Source organism: Lithobates pipiens, unplaced genomic scaffold, assembly GCF_037356315.1.
Source record: "Lithobates pipiens isolate NorthernLeopardFrog02 unplaced genomic scaffold, aLitPip1_a1.2 Scaffold_8, whole genome shotgun sequence".
NCBI classification, from domain to species: Eukaryota; Metazoa; Chordata; class Amphibia; order Anura; family Ranidae; genus Lithobates; species Lithobates pipiens.
Genome location: NW_027507903.1, coordinates 496070023 through 496086332, shown reverse-complemented (window position 1 = coordinate 496086332; position 16310 = coordinate 496070023). Strand labels below are relative to the sequence as shown.

Here is a 16310-nt window from a genome sequence, read left to right as displayed (position 1 = left end):
CTTCCCTGGTACATATTGTGCTAGCTGCTTTTATTTTTAGCTATTTGTGATCAAAAATTCAGCACAACATCACACCAGAACTTTTCCAGCTGCCCGGATCGTGCAAGGAGCCTGTGGGACTGGCAGAACTACATACCTATGATGAGCATGACTCCCACTTATATATTGTAAGTGTTTTTAATCTTGTACAATAAATGTTACTGTTTTAATACTACACTTAGAGAGGCGCCCCCCTCCCTGTTTCTTTTATATGTTTTGCAGAGTTGCTGGACACACTCTGAGTATGGCTGCCTCTTTTAAAATCACCCCCTTACCATGGTTCAACTTTCAACTCTGTATTTTCCTAAAGACTGACTAATCAAATGTACATTATTACAAGAGAATTGCCTCCTGGAGCTCTAGATACCCAATTTACCTTCTCCTGTCTTTTGCTGGTGATCTCTTTATTGATAACTATAGATCAATTGTATATAGAGGAATCAGGACCTCCATCCACCTGCTGATGATCCCTCTAGTGATAAATAAAGATCACCATAGAGGAATCAGGACATCCTTCCCCCTGCTGGAGATCTCTCCAATGATAACTAGAGATCAATATATTGGAATTAGACCTCCTTCCTGCTGATAATCCCTTCTCCACTTTCTGGTTTCTTGAGGCACTGGTGATGTCACCAGGGCCTTACAGCTGCATTGTGGGAATTTCCTGTCACATGTTCCAGGAGGCAGACACAGTGTTTAAGGCATAGTTCCAGGAAGTAAAGGGAGATGGATTCATCTGTAAAAATGGACATTGTGAGAAGAATGGGGAGGGAAATAAAAATTATTTAGGGAAAGAATAGAAAGCTTGTAGTTAACTCTATCTGTTTGGCATTCCACAGTGTTAAACATTTCTAAAGGTGCCTTTGATTTCATTTTAGCACAAGGGTAAAATTCATCTGTATGTGCATTTAAAACTTTGAAAAATAATGCAAATAAATAAATAAAATAAAAAAAGTAAATATTTGAAAATTCCAGTACACATACCGTAGTTTGTAGATGCTTTAACTTTCATACAAACAAATCAATATACCCTTGCTGGGTTTTTTTTTTTTTTTAACCAAAGACATGTAGCAGAATATGTTTTGGCCTAAATTTATGAAGAAAGTAGATTTTTTTTTTTAAATTTATTGGTTAGGGTTATAGCAGAAAGTAAAAATATAATTTTTTTGTTTAAATAATATAAAAAAAGAAAAACCCAGTGGTGATCAAATACCACCAAAAGAAAGCTCTATTTGTGTGAAAAAAAATTATTTCATTTTTATTTGGGTACAGTGTTGCATGACGATGCAATTGCCAGTTGAAAAAGCACAGTGCTAAATAGCAAAAAATGTCCCATGAAGGGGGTAAAACCTTCCATAGCTCAAGTGATTAAGCATATAGCAATTACATAATAAACATTGTGAAAAGGTAACACGTTATATATAAAACATAATATGAGTTGGTGTAAAAGCCTAACTCTAACATCTCCATATAGGACTTTACCCCCCAACATGTCTCGATTTGAGTCTGTTTTTTGCATATAAATGCTTTGAAAAAAACATTTTTCTTAATGAAAATGCTGCCTTCTGCACTTCCACTGCAGAGTTTATAAACAGCCACACCACTTAGCACAGATGTCCTTTCACAGACGTATATTACAGAGGAAGAGAGAGGGCATGTCTGACCAAATCTGTTACTGAGTGCTGATCACTGAGTGCATTGGGCCTAACTCTGGTGCCATTTGAACTGCACAGTCATTTTCAGACACCCTGCACAACGGCTGCAAGAAGAATAAGGATTAGAAAATGGAAGTTGTTTCTGCAGAGCCTGAGTACATATTCATTACTGTGACATAATTTGGGCTTTAAGCAATGTACAACCTCTCCCAAGCAAATCTGGAATTATGTTCCTTTTTAAAAGTGAAACATTTACAGAGCCCTTGTGTTTGCAGCCATATACAGAAACCATCTTTATCTCTAGGACACCCACATCTAAATTCCTGCATTACTACATAACCATTCAAAGGTTACTAGTGTTTATTCAATAAAGAGTAATTATTATGCAGTACAAGAACCTCTAGCAACCAATCACATGGTAGTTTACAGTAGGCAAATCTGGGATACCTTGTATGCAGTTGCTATAGGTTATTTTGCATATCCTCATCATTTTTCTTTGTGCTGCCTTGGATATCTATAGCAATATGAGTTGCATGGCGCCAGGGTGAAATGGTAAAGAATGATTATTTCCAATAAAGTATTACTGCTAAAAATGTTTACAGAAGAATAAGTATCTGTATATCTGTAATCTGTGAGGTGGCTTGCTATGACTATGCAATGGGCCACTGCTCCACTCTTACTGCAGTCTGCTCTATATTTTGCGGTATAGTCCTTGCTGTAATACCATAATTGCCATCTCTCTACTTCTTCACTGAAGTCTTTCTACCAGACTTAGCAATGACTTTCCGTAGTCTGGCCCAGAAGAGTCGCTGTTCGTTCTCATTGTCTGGCCAATCCAGGTAAGTTTTTTTGTCCAGGAACTTAGTCAGTCTATGGTAATGCTGCAACTCTTCTCTAGAGATCTCATCAAGGAACACCAGAATGAGGGAGTCCTTACTTTCATCAAAAAGCCTGTATGTGGCCATCCTCATCTCCAGGGAGCACCAGTTACTGTGCAGGTAGGGGCGGGTGACAACACAGACCGTCCATCTGCTGTTATAGATGCTGTCCATGATGTTCTCCATAATGTCTTTACCAACCTCAAAATCCCGGTTATGGATGCACACACGAAAGAAAGGAGGACCGTTTTGCTCCAGGCTGGGAAGAAGCTGTTCAGTGACCCATGGTTCATTGTGTGTATTGTAAGAGACAAAAACATCATATTCATAATGCTCTCTATCCCTTTGTTTATGGTTCAGCCAACATTTCACCGTGTAGACAAAGTAGAGGATATACCACCAAATAATTTCATAGAAGAGAGATGTAAGCATGAACAGCATGGTGATCACAAAGGTCAATACAAACATGATCAGATCCAGGTCAGTGTGACAGTTACTGTGAAGGAAAGAAACCAGGTTTGAGGTATTTTGGGCAAGCTGACATGACTGATTGTGAAAATTAATAATGGACACCCTAGTGTCAGATTCCAGCCAAGATAACAACCCATTAAATTTACACTTACAAGGAAATGTTGTTTGCAAAAAATAAATGTACTTCAAATTAGGCATTGACTCAAAAGCAGCTTCATTCACTTCTTCAATGTCCTGGTTTTCAATCACAAGAAATTCCATTTGATGTAGATCCATAAACATGTCTTTGGAATCCAAGTTATTGATTCCGGAATTCTGTAGATGTAAAACTTTGAGCTTGAACAGCCCTTGAAACAGCTTATGAACGTTCAACTGACCATATTTAATTAGTCTCTCAGTATCTTCCAGATAAAGAAATTTTAAGGGTACATCCTTAAGAGAGTTCAGTGTGATGTCTGAAAAATCTTGGGAACTTCCACTGTAGTATAATCTTTCAAGATTAGTAAATGATAGGAGGGGGTGTGTTTCAGGCATAAAACAGTCATAATGTATAATGTTTTTTAAGTACAGCTTGTTCATATTGCGAAACACATACTGAGATGAACAGTTTGGAAATAATTGTAATACATCCAATTCTAAAACCTGTAACTGTGAAAAACTATAGTAAAATGCACTGTCAAATATCACATATTTTGTCTTTGCCATCAGATGTGTCAGAGGTAAATTAAAACAATTTAACCATTCTGCAAAATCATCTACATCATATGTTATCATTAGTTCTTGAAGTTTCTTCAGATCTTTGAAAACTTGAGAGCCGTGTTCATATATTTTATTCTCATATAAGTTTAGATGTGTTAATGAAAATAGATTAGCAAATGTAGAATTGCTAATGGTAAACAAGTTATTATTTTGAAGGTGTAATACACTCAAATGAGATAAGCCATCGAATGACAAATCTTCAATAATATTAATGTTGTTGTTTTCTAAGGACAAGATCTGAAGTTTTTTTAAGCAGGCAAACTGTCCTTTATAAAGTCTAGTTAACAAGTTTTGAGCTATATTGAGGTAAACTAACTCCATTCTTGGTGTGGATTCATCCTGACAAATGTCTAGATTTTCTAAAGAATTTTGTGATAAATTTAGTGACAGTAAGTTATTTAACCTTTGGAATTGCTTTAAGCTGACACTTTTTATAAAATTATATGAAAGATCTAAATTTCTTAGGGTTTTACATGAGCCAGTAAAAGTATCAATTTCTTCTAAGCTGGAAGTTACTACAAGAAGTTCTTCAACTTTAAACTGCAAAGCACATTTGCAAATTTCAATTGAAGGTTCGAGGAATTTTGACAGTGAAATAACTTTGCTTGTTCTAATACCCGACTTATGGATTTGCTCTATGTCAAAATAAGGGACTGTCCCTTGAAACACCTCTAGATGGGGGAAATTGCACAGGGAATTTAATTCAGCTTCTGAAACTTGTTTTTTCCTGAAATCTAGGAAAGTAATATTGAAATCTACATACTGTGCAGTCTGTCCGTCAGTTGTTGGATATGGTGATCTAAAGCAATCTTCTTCTTTTAGAACATCAACATTATTGAATACTGATAGTTTGTGTAAATTGGGCAAATTTCTGGATTTTCCCAGAAATGTTGTTAATTTAGACAAATGTGTCATGTTGTTGTTTTCCAGTATCAGATGGTCCAGTTGAGAGAGATGGTTAAATATTGAAAAGCTAAATGATGAGATATTTATCCCACATATTTTCAGTGTTTGTAGTAAATGTAAACCACAAAATGTGTCCTTGTGAAAAGTGGTGTCATCATGAAAAGTTTCTGATTTTATCCAGAGGACGGAGAGTTGAGAAAGACCAGTGAAGGCCCCTGGTAGGAATTCTGCATTTCCAGAGATAGAGAGGGATTTCAAGTTTGTGAGTTGGGAGAATGCTTCTGCCTGTACAACCACCCCCTGGTACTGAGTCAGGCAAAGCCAGTCTGTTTCCAGAGGTATTTCCTTTAGGGCTACCTTAAGATTGTCCACCATGTCACAATGCACTGCTATGGTAAAATCCAGTTCTTCAAATTCATCACACTTATTGAAGTTCAAATCCAGAAATGGTGAAAAATATTTCTTTTCAAGCACTTGGCATTTCCGCCTTAGCAGGCACGAGCAGAATGATCCACCAGAAAGGAAAAAAAAGATCAATGCCACCATAATACGGAATAGATCCATAGTTAAGTTGACAAGCCAGTGTACAAAGTATCCTCTCTACATCAAACTGTCTACACATTTGTTAAAAGTGGCATTCTGCTACAGGCATACTTCCCTGTTAAGGCAGCAAAGCTGAACTATGGACACAAGTAATTAACCACTTCCAGTCTGAGTCAGTTCTGACATTTCAAAACAGCATTTTGTTGCTAGAAAACTACTTAGAACCCCAAAATATATATTTTTTTTAACCACTTCCAGCCCAACAATGTCATATGACGTCGTGGACTTTGAGTGAGGATAACGGAATGATGCCTGTAGCTGTAGGCATCATTCATATATCTTCTTTTTCTGCCGGAAATTCCCTGCACTGTAAAAACAATCATAGCGGCTGCCAGGGGCGTAACTAGAAATCACAGGGCCCCATAGCAAAATGTTGTATGGGGCCCCCTGCAAACAGCCCCCCCACAAACAATAATTAACTAATGCCACTGAACAACAGATTACCACACCCATGTGGCACAGTACCCAGTCAACAGCTTATATTAATTTTGAACAACAAAGTATGCAGTATGCTGTATGCAGCCTCTGAAGGACACACATTGCTGACCTCAGTGGCCGTGGGTCCATAGAGGGCGCAGGAGCGCTGCCCTCTCCCTCCTGCACCCGTCAATCTCCAGCAGATAGATTCATGCATTGCATGAATCTATCTATTGTAGCCACTGCCACCCCCTATTCAGGTGTTCGGCCCTGGCACTTGATGGGCACAGTGGCTGTGCTTGATGGCACAGTGTCAGCGTTTGATGAGCACAGTGGTGGCAATTTATGGGTACAGTGGCTGTGTTTGGCACAGTGGCTGCTGTATGCGGCTGTGTGTGTCGGGACACGGCTGGACTCGCGGGGCCCGGGAGGCTTAACAGTAGACTTACATTCCTCATCCTCCCTCAGGGGCGGATCCAGAGTCTAGTCTCAGGAGGGGCACTGACAGAAAAGTCAATTTTTTGGGGGCAATTTATTTAGGAAATGGCTGGTGTTGACGCTTCAATCATCATGCAGGGCCGCTGATAGAAATCATGGGGCCCCGTACAGCCTACCTGATGGGGCCCCCCTCAGCTCCTCCCTTGCCCCGGCCCTGGTCCCTCCTTCAGCCCCACCCATTGCCCCTCCCCAGACCCCAGCTTGAAACAAAGTGTAGGTTTGTCTACAAGTGATATTTGTTTTTCTCCAGCCAGTTATAGGTTTGATTATCCAAAAGAAATACTGTTTTCAGATGAGAACAGACCTCTTTAATATCTATATGTAATACAAACCATTAATAAATAAATAAAATGGTATTTTTGGTATTATTGCAGAGTATTGTCAGGGTGTGTATTGCAGAGTATTGTCGGGGTAAGTATTGCAGAGTATTGGCAGGGTAAGTATTGCAGAGTATTGTCAGGGTAAGTATTGCAGAGTATTGTCAGGGTAAGTATTGCAGAGTATTGGCAGGGTATTTATTGCAGAGTATTGGCAGGGTAAGTATTGCAGAATATTGTCAGGGTAAGTATTGCAGAGTATTGTCAGGATATGTATTGCAGAGTATTGGCAGGGTATTTATTGCAGACTATTGGCAGGGGATTTATTGCAGAGTATTGACGGTATTTATTGCGGAGTATTGGCGGGGTATGTATTGCAGAGTATTGGCGGGGTATGTATTGCAGAGTATTGGCAGGGTAAGTATTGCAGAGTATTGGAAGGGTATTGGCAGGGTAAGTATTGCAGAGTATTGGCGGGGTATGTATTGCAGAATATTGGCAGGGTATGTATTGCAGAGTATTGGCAGGGTATAGGCAGGGTAAGTATTGCATAGTATTGGCAGGGTAATTATTGCAGAGTATTGGCGGGGTATGTATTGCAGAGTATTGGCAGGGTATGTATTGCAGAGTATTGGCAGGGTATTGGCAGAGTATGTATTGCAGATGTTGAACTTCAAGCCCCCCCCCAAGCAAGCATACACCTCACCTGTAATTGTCCACAAGATCTCGATCGCCGGCCCCTGCGCTCTCTGCTCGCCTGAGTCGCCTCTCACTCTGCTACTAAGTTCTTGTCACGCGGAGAGAGAGAGAGAGGATTGGGAATAATGCGGAGCATTAGGAGCAAGTGCAGAAGACGTATTCTTCCGCGCCCGAAATACATCAAATAGTCCCTCCCCTGCAGCCGCATACTGAAACGAATAAAGCACAAAGCACACAGGGGGTGTGGTGGCACGCACTGATCGGTGGAGGAGGAACTTTTTTTTTTATACATAAAAATGAACTTTGCATTTCAGGTTGCCCGGGCCCCCCTACTGGTCAGTCCCGGTACAGCAGGGCCAGTTGTACTGGCCTATCAGTGGCCCTGCCATCATGGCACCATGGTTGTTATGGTGTCAGGATGATTGAAGCACATTATTTCTATCATTACATTGTTATAGAAAATTAAATAGTTCAACTTACCATAATGCAGAATCAGTGGGAGCCCCAAGTGTGTCACTTGCCACCGTCGCCTGCCACCAGATGAAGATTGTCACATGCCACAAGTTGCAGATTGACACTTGCCACGTCACCTGCCACACGTTGCGGATCGTCCACTTGTCACACGTTGCAGATATTTCACTTGCCACGTCACCTGCCACAAGTTGCAGATTGTCACTTGCCACGCCACCTACCACAAGTTGCGGATTCCCACTTGCCACAAGTTGCGGATTGTCCACTTGCCACATCACCTGCCACAAGTTGCGGATTGTCACCTTGCCACATCACCTGAAACACATTGCGGATTGTCCACTTGCCACGTCACCTGCCACAAGTTGTGGATTATCCACTTGCCACGTCACCTGCCACAAGTTGCGGTTTGTCACTTGCCAAAAGTTGCGGATTGCCCACTTGCCACATCACCTGCCATACATTGCAGATTGTCCACTTGCCACGTCACCTGCCACAAGTTGCAGACTGTCCCTTCCTGTGTCCCAGTCTGAGTCAGGCAGCAGAGAGATGATGTAATCTCTCTGCCGCCTGCACAGTGAGTGCGGGTGGCACCCGCTGATTGGCCACCCACCGAGCCCCCCAGCTGGCAGCTGCCCGTTTGCTCTCTCACCCTCCTGCCGAGCCGCCCAGCTGCGTCCACTCGCACAGTCAGCTCTTTTTTATTTTAGGTTTTCCAGCCTAGAGGCGAGATAAGGTTACCTATAGACCCCAGATCTTGCTGTAAAGAGGACCTGAACTATTCCTGTTACAAGGTTTACATTCATTGTAATATGAATAAAAGTGATAAAAAAAAAATGTAAACGAAACTGTAAAAATATATAAATAAAATAGGCAATAAATTTTTTTTTTTAAAGCGTCCCCATCCCCACATGTTTGCACACAGAAGCAAACGCATATGTACGTCTTTTCCCCAGGGCCACTGATAAGCCAGTACAACCAGCCCTGTTGTACCGGAGCCCGGCCAGCTGGGGGGGCCCTGTGCAGCTTCAAAGACAGTTCAGTGGAGAAAACCCAAAAAACGCTTTCTAATTTACACCCCCAGGGGGCCCATGGCTCCCTGCGCTCATTATACACTACACACTGGATCTTTCCATTACAAAATCCTGGAAACAGAATCCAGGAATATGTGTCCAGGACCTCAGCTGAGCTCTGTAATCCAGTCCAGATCTTCTAGTATGCCTTCTCCCCAGACCCAAGACCACTCTCATTGGTTGGAGGAGAGAAGTCTATGGATTAGCAGCCCGGGACAGGAGCTAAGAGACATGCTGCTGTGCAGGAGAGTTCTCACATGTGGGTACAGATTAGAACAGGCCCACTGACACTGCATCTGGCCTGCCAGCGCAAACACAACATGAACAGTCAGAAATGTTTTGTAATGTAAATGATCCTAGAGGATACAAAGGTCGGGTTTGTAGTAGCCTTACTTACAGAGGAACCTCAAGCATGGGCTCATCAGCTGTTGGAAAGGGAGAGTCCTATACTGCACTCACTGTCTTCTTTCTTCGACGCCATGGCAATGCTCTATGATCACCCACAATGAACCACCATGGCTGAAACTGTGCTGACCTCTCTACAATAGGGGAAATGCCCTGTTGAGGACTACAGAACGGAATTCTGCACGTGGGCTGCAGACACTGCATGGAACGACGCTGCCTTGAGCCAACAGTTTAGCTTGGGCCTTTTCCGAGCCCCTCAAAGATGAATTAGCAAGAGTGGGGCTCCCTGATACAGTGGAACCTACAATTCAGTTGGCTTTTCAGCTTGATCGCAGACTCAGAGAATGTTGTGGGGAATTATCCGGTATGACCCGTCCCACATGGATGCTCCCACGAGTACCCATGGCTCCACACCTGAGAACCCCTGAGACCCACGCATCATGACCCAGAACTGATACAACTTGGCTTAGTTCGTGCACCCCTCACACCCAAAGAGTGGGAACGCCGTCGCCTGAACAATCTATGCCTGTATTGTGGTGGAGCCAGGGCCGTCTTTGGCGCAGGGCAAATGGGCCCAATCTTTGTAGGGGGGGGCCCGCGCCACCCTTGAATTGGGGCCCCGATGGTGGCTTTGCAGAGTACATAGATGACACGAGAGGCTGTATTCCCATTCTAGCCAGCAGTGGGGGTGGGGCCAGGAGCTCCACTGACTCCACTGACGCGCTGACCCTGCCCCATGTTAGTTAGAGCAGTGATTGGAGTGGATGCATCAGTGGAGCTCCCGACTCCGCCCTCTATACTGGCTGGGGAAAACAGAGGTCCCGGGGCAGGGCCAGGAGCTCCACTGACACGCCCATGCCAATCACTGGCTCTAACTACAGCCGCTCTGTTCTAAGCATACAGACTACATGGGGTGGGGTCAGAGCGTCAGTGAAGCTACCGGTAATCTCGTGCAGTATGTCCGCAGTCTCTGGTAATCTTGTGCAGTATGTCCGCAGTCTCTGGTAATCTCCTGCAGTATGTCCGCAGTCTCTGGTAATCTCCTGCAGTATGTCCGCAGTCTCTGGAAATCTCCTGCAATATGTCCGCAGTCTCTGGTAATCTCCTGCAGTATGTCCTCAGTCTCTGGTAATCTCCTGTAGTATGTCTACACTCTTTGACCCTCTCAGTAGTATCTGTATTAATGTGCCACTTTACTTGCTCAATTATTTGGGATTGCACCACTGCTCAGTGAGTGGTAATGTTGTGCATTAACCTATAGCAACCAATGAGTGAGCGCTAATAATGTACAGTAACCTCTAGAAACCAAACGGCAAGCAGAAATTATGTGTTGTAACCTCTAGCAACCAGCCAGTGAGCGGTATGGATAAACTGGAACCTCTGGCACAGCAATCGCTGCATGATCTGCTGCAGTAAACTGATTTTGAGTCTATCTGCTATTTTTTTGTATGTCTCAGAGTGGAGGGGGGGGGGGCCCCAAGAAAATGTTTGCCCAGAGCCCAATCAAAATTAAAGACGGCCCTGGGTGGAGCGGGTCACTTTCTTCAGGGATGTCCCATTAGGCTGAGTAAGTGGATCGAATCCCCATCTGTTTCACCGAACGCTGTTAAATCCTCGCATCTCACTGTCTGCCTCTCTTTGCAGATACTGGGAAGGATAATCCGAATAGCAGCCATTATTGACTCTGGGGCTTGCAGCTGCTTTATTGACATTCACTTCTCCAAAAAGTATAGCATCCTATTATGCAAGAAGCCCCAGCCATTTACCGTTCATCTGGCAGATGGCTCCACACCAAACTCGGGTCCCATAACCCATGAGACTCCCCTCATATTGGCCACCACCAAAGCAGACCATTGGGAATATCTTCATCTGGACATGATTTCTTCCCCCATTTTTCCAGTTATTTTGGGGTTACTGTGGCTTCAACAGCACCAGCCACAGGTTGATTGGTCCACTGAAGTTGTGTCTTTTTGGCTCACCCTATTGTTTACATCACTGTTTCCCACAACGAGCCTGTTGGATGGTTCAACCCCTTTCCACAGATGACAACACTCTTCTCCCCCAGGTTTACAGAGACTTCCTGGACGTCTTCAACAAGAAGGGAGCTGAATCCCTACCGCCTCACCAGCCGTATGATTACCCCATTAAGCTTCTTCCTGGTTTTGCAATACCATTTGGGAGAATCTTCCCACTATTTGAGCCTGAAGTAGTAGAAGTCCTCTGAAAATACATTGATGACAATCTTAGGAAAGGGTTCATCCAGCCTTCTACCTCTCCTGCTGGCGCTAGACTCTTCTTTGTGGAGAACAAGGACCATTCTTTAAAACCATGTATTGACTACAGAGAATTAAACAGTACCACAATCAAGAATCGATACGTGTTGCCTCCAGTCTCTGAGCTCGTTCACAGGTTCTGCACCGCCAAGGTCTTCTCAAAATTGGATCTACGGGGGGCCTAAAATTTAATACGGATAAGAGAGGGCAATGAATGGAAAACGGCCTTTCGTACTAGGTTTGGCTATTTTGAGTATTTGGTCTTGCCATTTGGGCAGTGTCTGGGGTGTAACGCCCCAGAAACTTTTCAACACTTGGTGAATGGCATCTTTTGGGATTTTCTTAACCTCTTCATGATAGTGTACTTAGATGACATCCTTGTTTTTTCACCTTCCCTCGAAGCACATCACATCCACATGCAAGAAGTCCTTTTTCGCCTCCGAGCCCATAAACTCTACGTCAAGCTTGAAAAATGTGAGTTTGAGAAAGATACCATACAATTCCTTGGCCTCATTATATTGACTTCTGGCATATCCATAGACCCCCAGAAGGTAACTGCAGTTCTTGAATGGCCAGTACCCCCGGACCGTTAGAGCGTCCAGACGTTCATGGGATTTGCCCATTTTTATAGAAGATTCATCAAAGGCTTCTTGTCAATAATTTCACCTATCACACAACTCACCAAGCAAAACAGACATTTTCTGTGGTCCCCCTCAGCACAAACAGCTTTCGACAAACTCAAGAAGCAATTCAACTCTGCCCCAGTCCTTCATGACCCAGCCCTGTCTTACGTGTTGGCGGTCGATGCTTCAGAGATTGCGGTTGGGGCAGTCCTTTCTCAGCGCCACAAAACCACAGCCATGTTGCATCTTGTTGCCTTCTTTTCCAGGAAGTTGTCCCCAGCCGAAAGGAACTATGATGTAGGTGACCGGGAACTATTGCTATTAAACTGGCCCTGGAAGAATGGCGCCTTGCACCCTATCCTTATTTACACTAATCATAGGAATTTGGAATACCTCCATACAGCTAAACGTCTCAGACCTAGACAAGCCAGATCGGCTCTCTTCTTCACCCGATTTCAAATGCATATCACGTAACGTCCAGGATCCAAGGATTGTAAACCTGATGCTCTATCCCGTGTGTATCCCACATCAGATAACTCGCCAATGGCCTATGTGATACTCCCTGACTATAATTTCTTCCTACTTATGGATGACCTCTTGTCCATGATTAAACTTGTCTCTTCTTTAGACCAACTGCCCTCAGGAGAACATCTACAAGAAAAAGATGGACTTTTCTTCCATGACCATGCTGTGTTTGTGCCCCTTCAACTGAGAGTTCCTGTGCTCAAACTCTGCCATTGCAACAAGTTAGCAGGGCATTTTGGGGTGACCAAAACCACCAATCTGCTTTTCCGAACCTTTTGGTGGCCTACCCTCAAGGCAGACTGCCACGCTTACGTCAATTCCTGCCGGTATGCAATCACAGCAAAACGGAAAATAATAAATCATGGGGTCTCCTATGTATAAAAGAGAATATTCCTGCGCCTAATCAAAGAGTAATCTAATTGTTGCACCGCTGCACACACTGAAATGGGGTACTTGAACCCCAATTGGAGAAGACAAAAGGTAAAAAAGGTAGTGGTGCGTGGTACTATGGTGAAGAATCTAGTTAAAACAGGTTTAATATATTCAATAGGTACTCAAAAGATTAGAAGATAAATGTAATATCGTCTCCACTACAGGTAATAAATGGAACGTAGAAAAAGAAAAGACAATATATGTATATAAAAAATATAAAATATATATATATATGTATATATAGTGAGGGACCCTCACTCCTATGCGTAGTAGTATTTTGAGTGGTAGACAAATGGATAAGAAAAACAATTAATGATAAATAAGACTGGTGGTCCCAATGCGATTTTTTAGGTAGCAGAGTTGCATAAAGTGGCAGTGCTGAATATAAAGAAGGTCCGTGAAAATAACTACTACTGTATTTGTTTCAGTGACTAAAGTACTATACATAAAATAGTGGACGAAATAAAAAATATATAAAGTGAATCACCATGCGATTTGTTAAAAATGACGAAAAACGCATACAAAGTGCTAGTGCTGAACAATAAATAGATCTGAAAAGAAAATCTGCTAAGTCAAAGTATATGTGTAACAGTGTACAAAAGTAATCATTAGCTAGATAAGGCAAAAGATGTAAGTAATGCTTGCCTTGTGACTAAAGAAATCGCATATGGTGTTAAAGCCAAGGGAGGGTTAAGCAAAGTGACTCTGTGCGGGTGTCTTTATACCATAGACTTAAATATCGGTGCAGTGCACTAAATTAAATCATACAATCAAAGAAAATAAATCAAATTGTTGAATCAAAACAAAAACGCATAAACGATCCAAGTGTTGGTGAGAGGGAAACAACCCTCTGGGAATAATCCAAAACAGAAGGAAAAAGGTGCACAGTGTTTGAAGCTATAAAAAATATAAAAAAACAACAATGGAACAGTAATCCTAGTTAAAATTGTCCATTCAGCTGGTGCAACAACAAGTGGCGATTAGCCCAAAATCGCATGTAACAAGACAGTCGCCTGCAATGCTGGTGCTTAAAATATATGTGCACTATAAGGTAGAGATTTAAACAGTGATAATGGTGATGGTGGATATCTCCCACGTGGTCCTGTGTAATCAGAATATGGGTGTCCCCTTACCTTACAGCTGTAAGGTAACAGCATATGGTATATGTATCCTCAGGGTTCCTGGTGGTCCTTATCCCTCGAGGTCCTATTCACGTGTCCCCGGGTCCTGGCGTCTCCTGCCTACTGTGCCGTATTGGGCTCTGTAAGTGGTCCCTCAGCAGTACTTCAGCGTGGGGGGGGGAATTGGTGGTATACCTCGGCGGTTTTATGCAAGGGGTTAAACAGATAAGGAGGAAGGGAGCCCCATAGTATAGTATTTTTCAACAGTATTGAAATTTATTTATAAAAACAGCTTTGGTACTCACAAACAGACAGAGTTTTTGTATGGTGTATAAACGAGCCTCGAGCTCGATTGCGTCACTTTCGGTAGCGTCCCGACTAGTGTTCGTCACGGTCACGTGACTTCATCAGGGGATGTCTAGTGCTCAGGGAATTCACACTTCCCTGAGCACTAGACATCCCCTGATGAAGTCACGTGACCATGACGAACACTAGTCGGGACGCTACCGAAAGTGACGCAATCGAGCTCGAGGCTCGTTTATACACCATACAAAAACTCTGTCTGTTTGTGAGTACCAAAGCTGTTTTTATAAATAAATTTCAATACTGTTGAAAAATACTATACTATGGGGCTCCCTTCCTCCTTATCTGTTTAACCCCTTGCATAAAACCGCCGAGGTATACCACCAATTCCCCCCCCCCACGCTGAAGTACCGCTGAGGGACCACTTACAGAGCCCAATACGGCACAGTAGGCAGGAGACGCCAGGACCCGGGGACACGTGAATAGGACCTCGAGGGATAAGGACTACCAGGAACCCTGAGGATACATATACCATATGCTGTTACCTTACAGCTGTAAGGTAAGGGGACACCCATATTCTGATTACACAGGACCACGTGGGAGATATCCACCATCACCATTATCACTGTTTAAATCTCTACCTTATAGTGCACATATATTTTAAGCACCAGCATTGCAGGCGACTGTCTTGTTACATGCGATTTTGGGCTAATCGCCACTTGTTGTTGCACCAGCTGAATGGACAATTTTAACTAGGATTACTGTTCCATTGTTGTTTTTTTATATTTTTTATAGCTTCAAACACTGTGCACCTTTTTCCTTCTGTTTTGGATTATTCCCAGAGGGTTGTTTCCCTCTCACCAACACTTGGATCGTTTATGCGTTTTTGTTTTGATTCAACAATTTGATTTATTTTCTTTGATTGTATGATCTAATTTAGTGCACTGCACCGATATTTAAGTCTATGGTATAAAGACACCCGCACAGAGTCACTTTGCTTAACCCTCCCTTGGCTTTAACACCATATGCGATTTCTTTAGTCACAAGGCAAGCATTACTTACATCTTTTGCCTTATCTAGCTAATGATTACTTTTGTACACTGTTACACATATACTTTGACTTAGCAGATTTTCTTTTCAGATCTATTTATTGTTCAGCACTAGCACTTTGTATACGTTTTTCGTCATTTTTAACAAATCGCATGGTGATTCACTTTATATATTTTTTATTTCGTCCACTATTTGATGTATAGTACTTTAGTCACTGAAACAAATACAGTAGTAGTTATTTTCACGGACCTTCTTTATATTCAGCACTGCCACTTTATGCAACTCTGCTACCTAAAAAATCGCATGGGGTCTCCTATGCCCCTTGCCTGTTCCCTCCAAACCCTGGGAACAAATCAGCATGGATTACATAGTAGAGCTACCACCCTCTGATGGGCTTACATCCATATTTGTTGTTGTGGACCGCCTTACAAAAATGGCTCATTTTCTTCCTATGATTGGTACTCCTTCCGCCCCAGAAACAACTCAGGCTTTATCAAGAAGATGGGAACAGAGGGGCGCCAGACTGAGTGCAGTATAAATCATATATTTAATAAAAACAAGTAGTAACTCACAGGTTAAATTAGATGAGTTCAGTATGTGGTGAAAATCGGCAGTCCTGGAGTCTCATAAAAGTCTTCCCTTTGCAGCCTGGGGCAAAGGGAAGACTGGCGATTTTCACCACATACTGAACTCATCTAATTTAACCTGTGAGTTACTACTTGTTTTTATTAAATATATGATTTATACTGCACTCAGTCTGGCGCCCCTCTGTTCCCATTTCTACACAGAGCTCAT

General features: G+C 42.6%; 1 protein-coding gene across 1 annotated transcript; it reads right to left on the bottom strand.

The window, feature by feature from the left end:
• Positions 1–1270: 1270 nt before the first annotated feature.
• LOC143960501 (uncharacterized) lies at positions 1271–5372 on the bottom strand. The gene has a single exon (XM_077469164.1). The coding sequence runs from the start codon at positions 5270–5272 to the stop codon at positions 2435–2437; it is 2838 nt and encodes a 945-aa protein (XP_077325290.1). The 5' UTR covers positions 5273–5372; the 3' UTR covers positions 1271–2434.
• Between the last annotated feature and the right edge of the window lie 10938 nt (positions 5373–16310).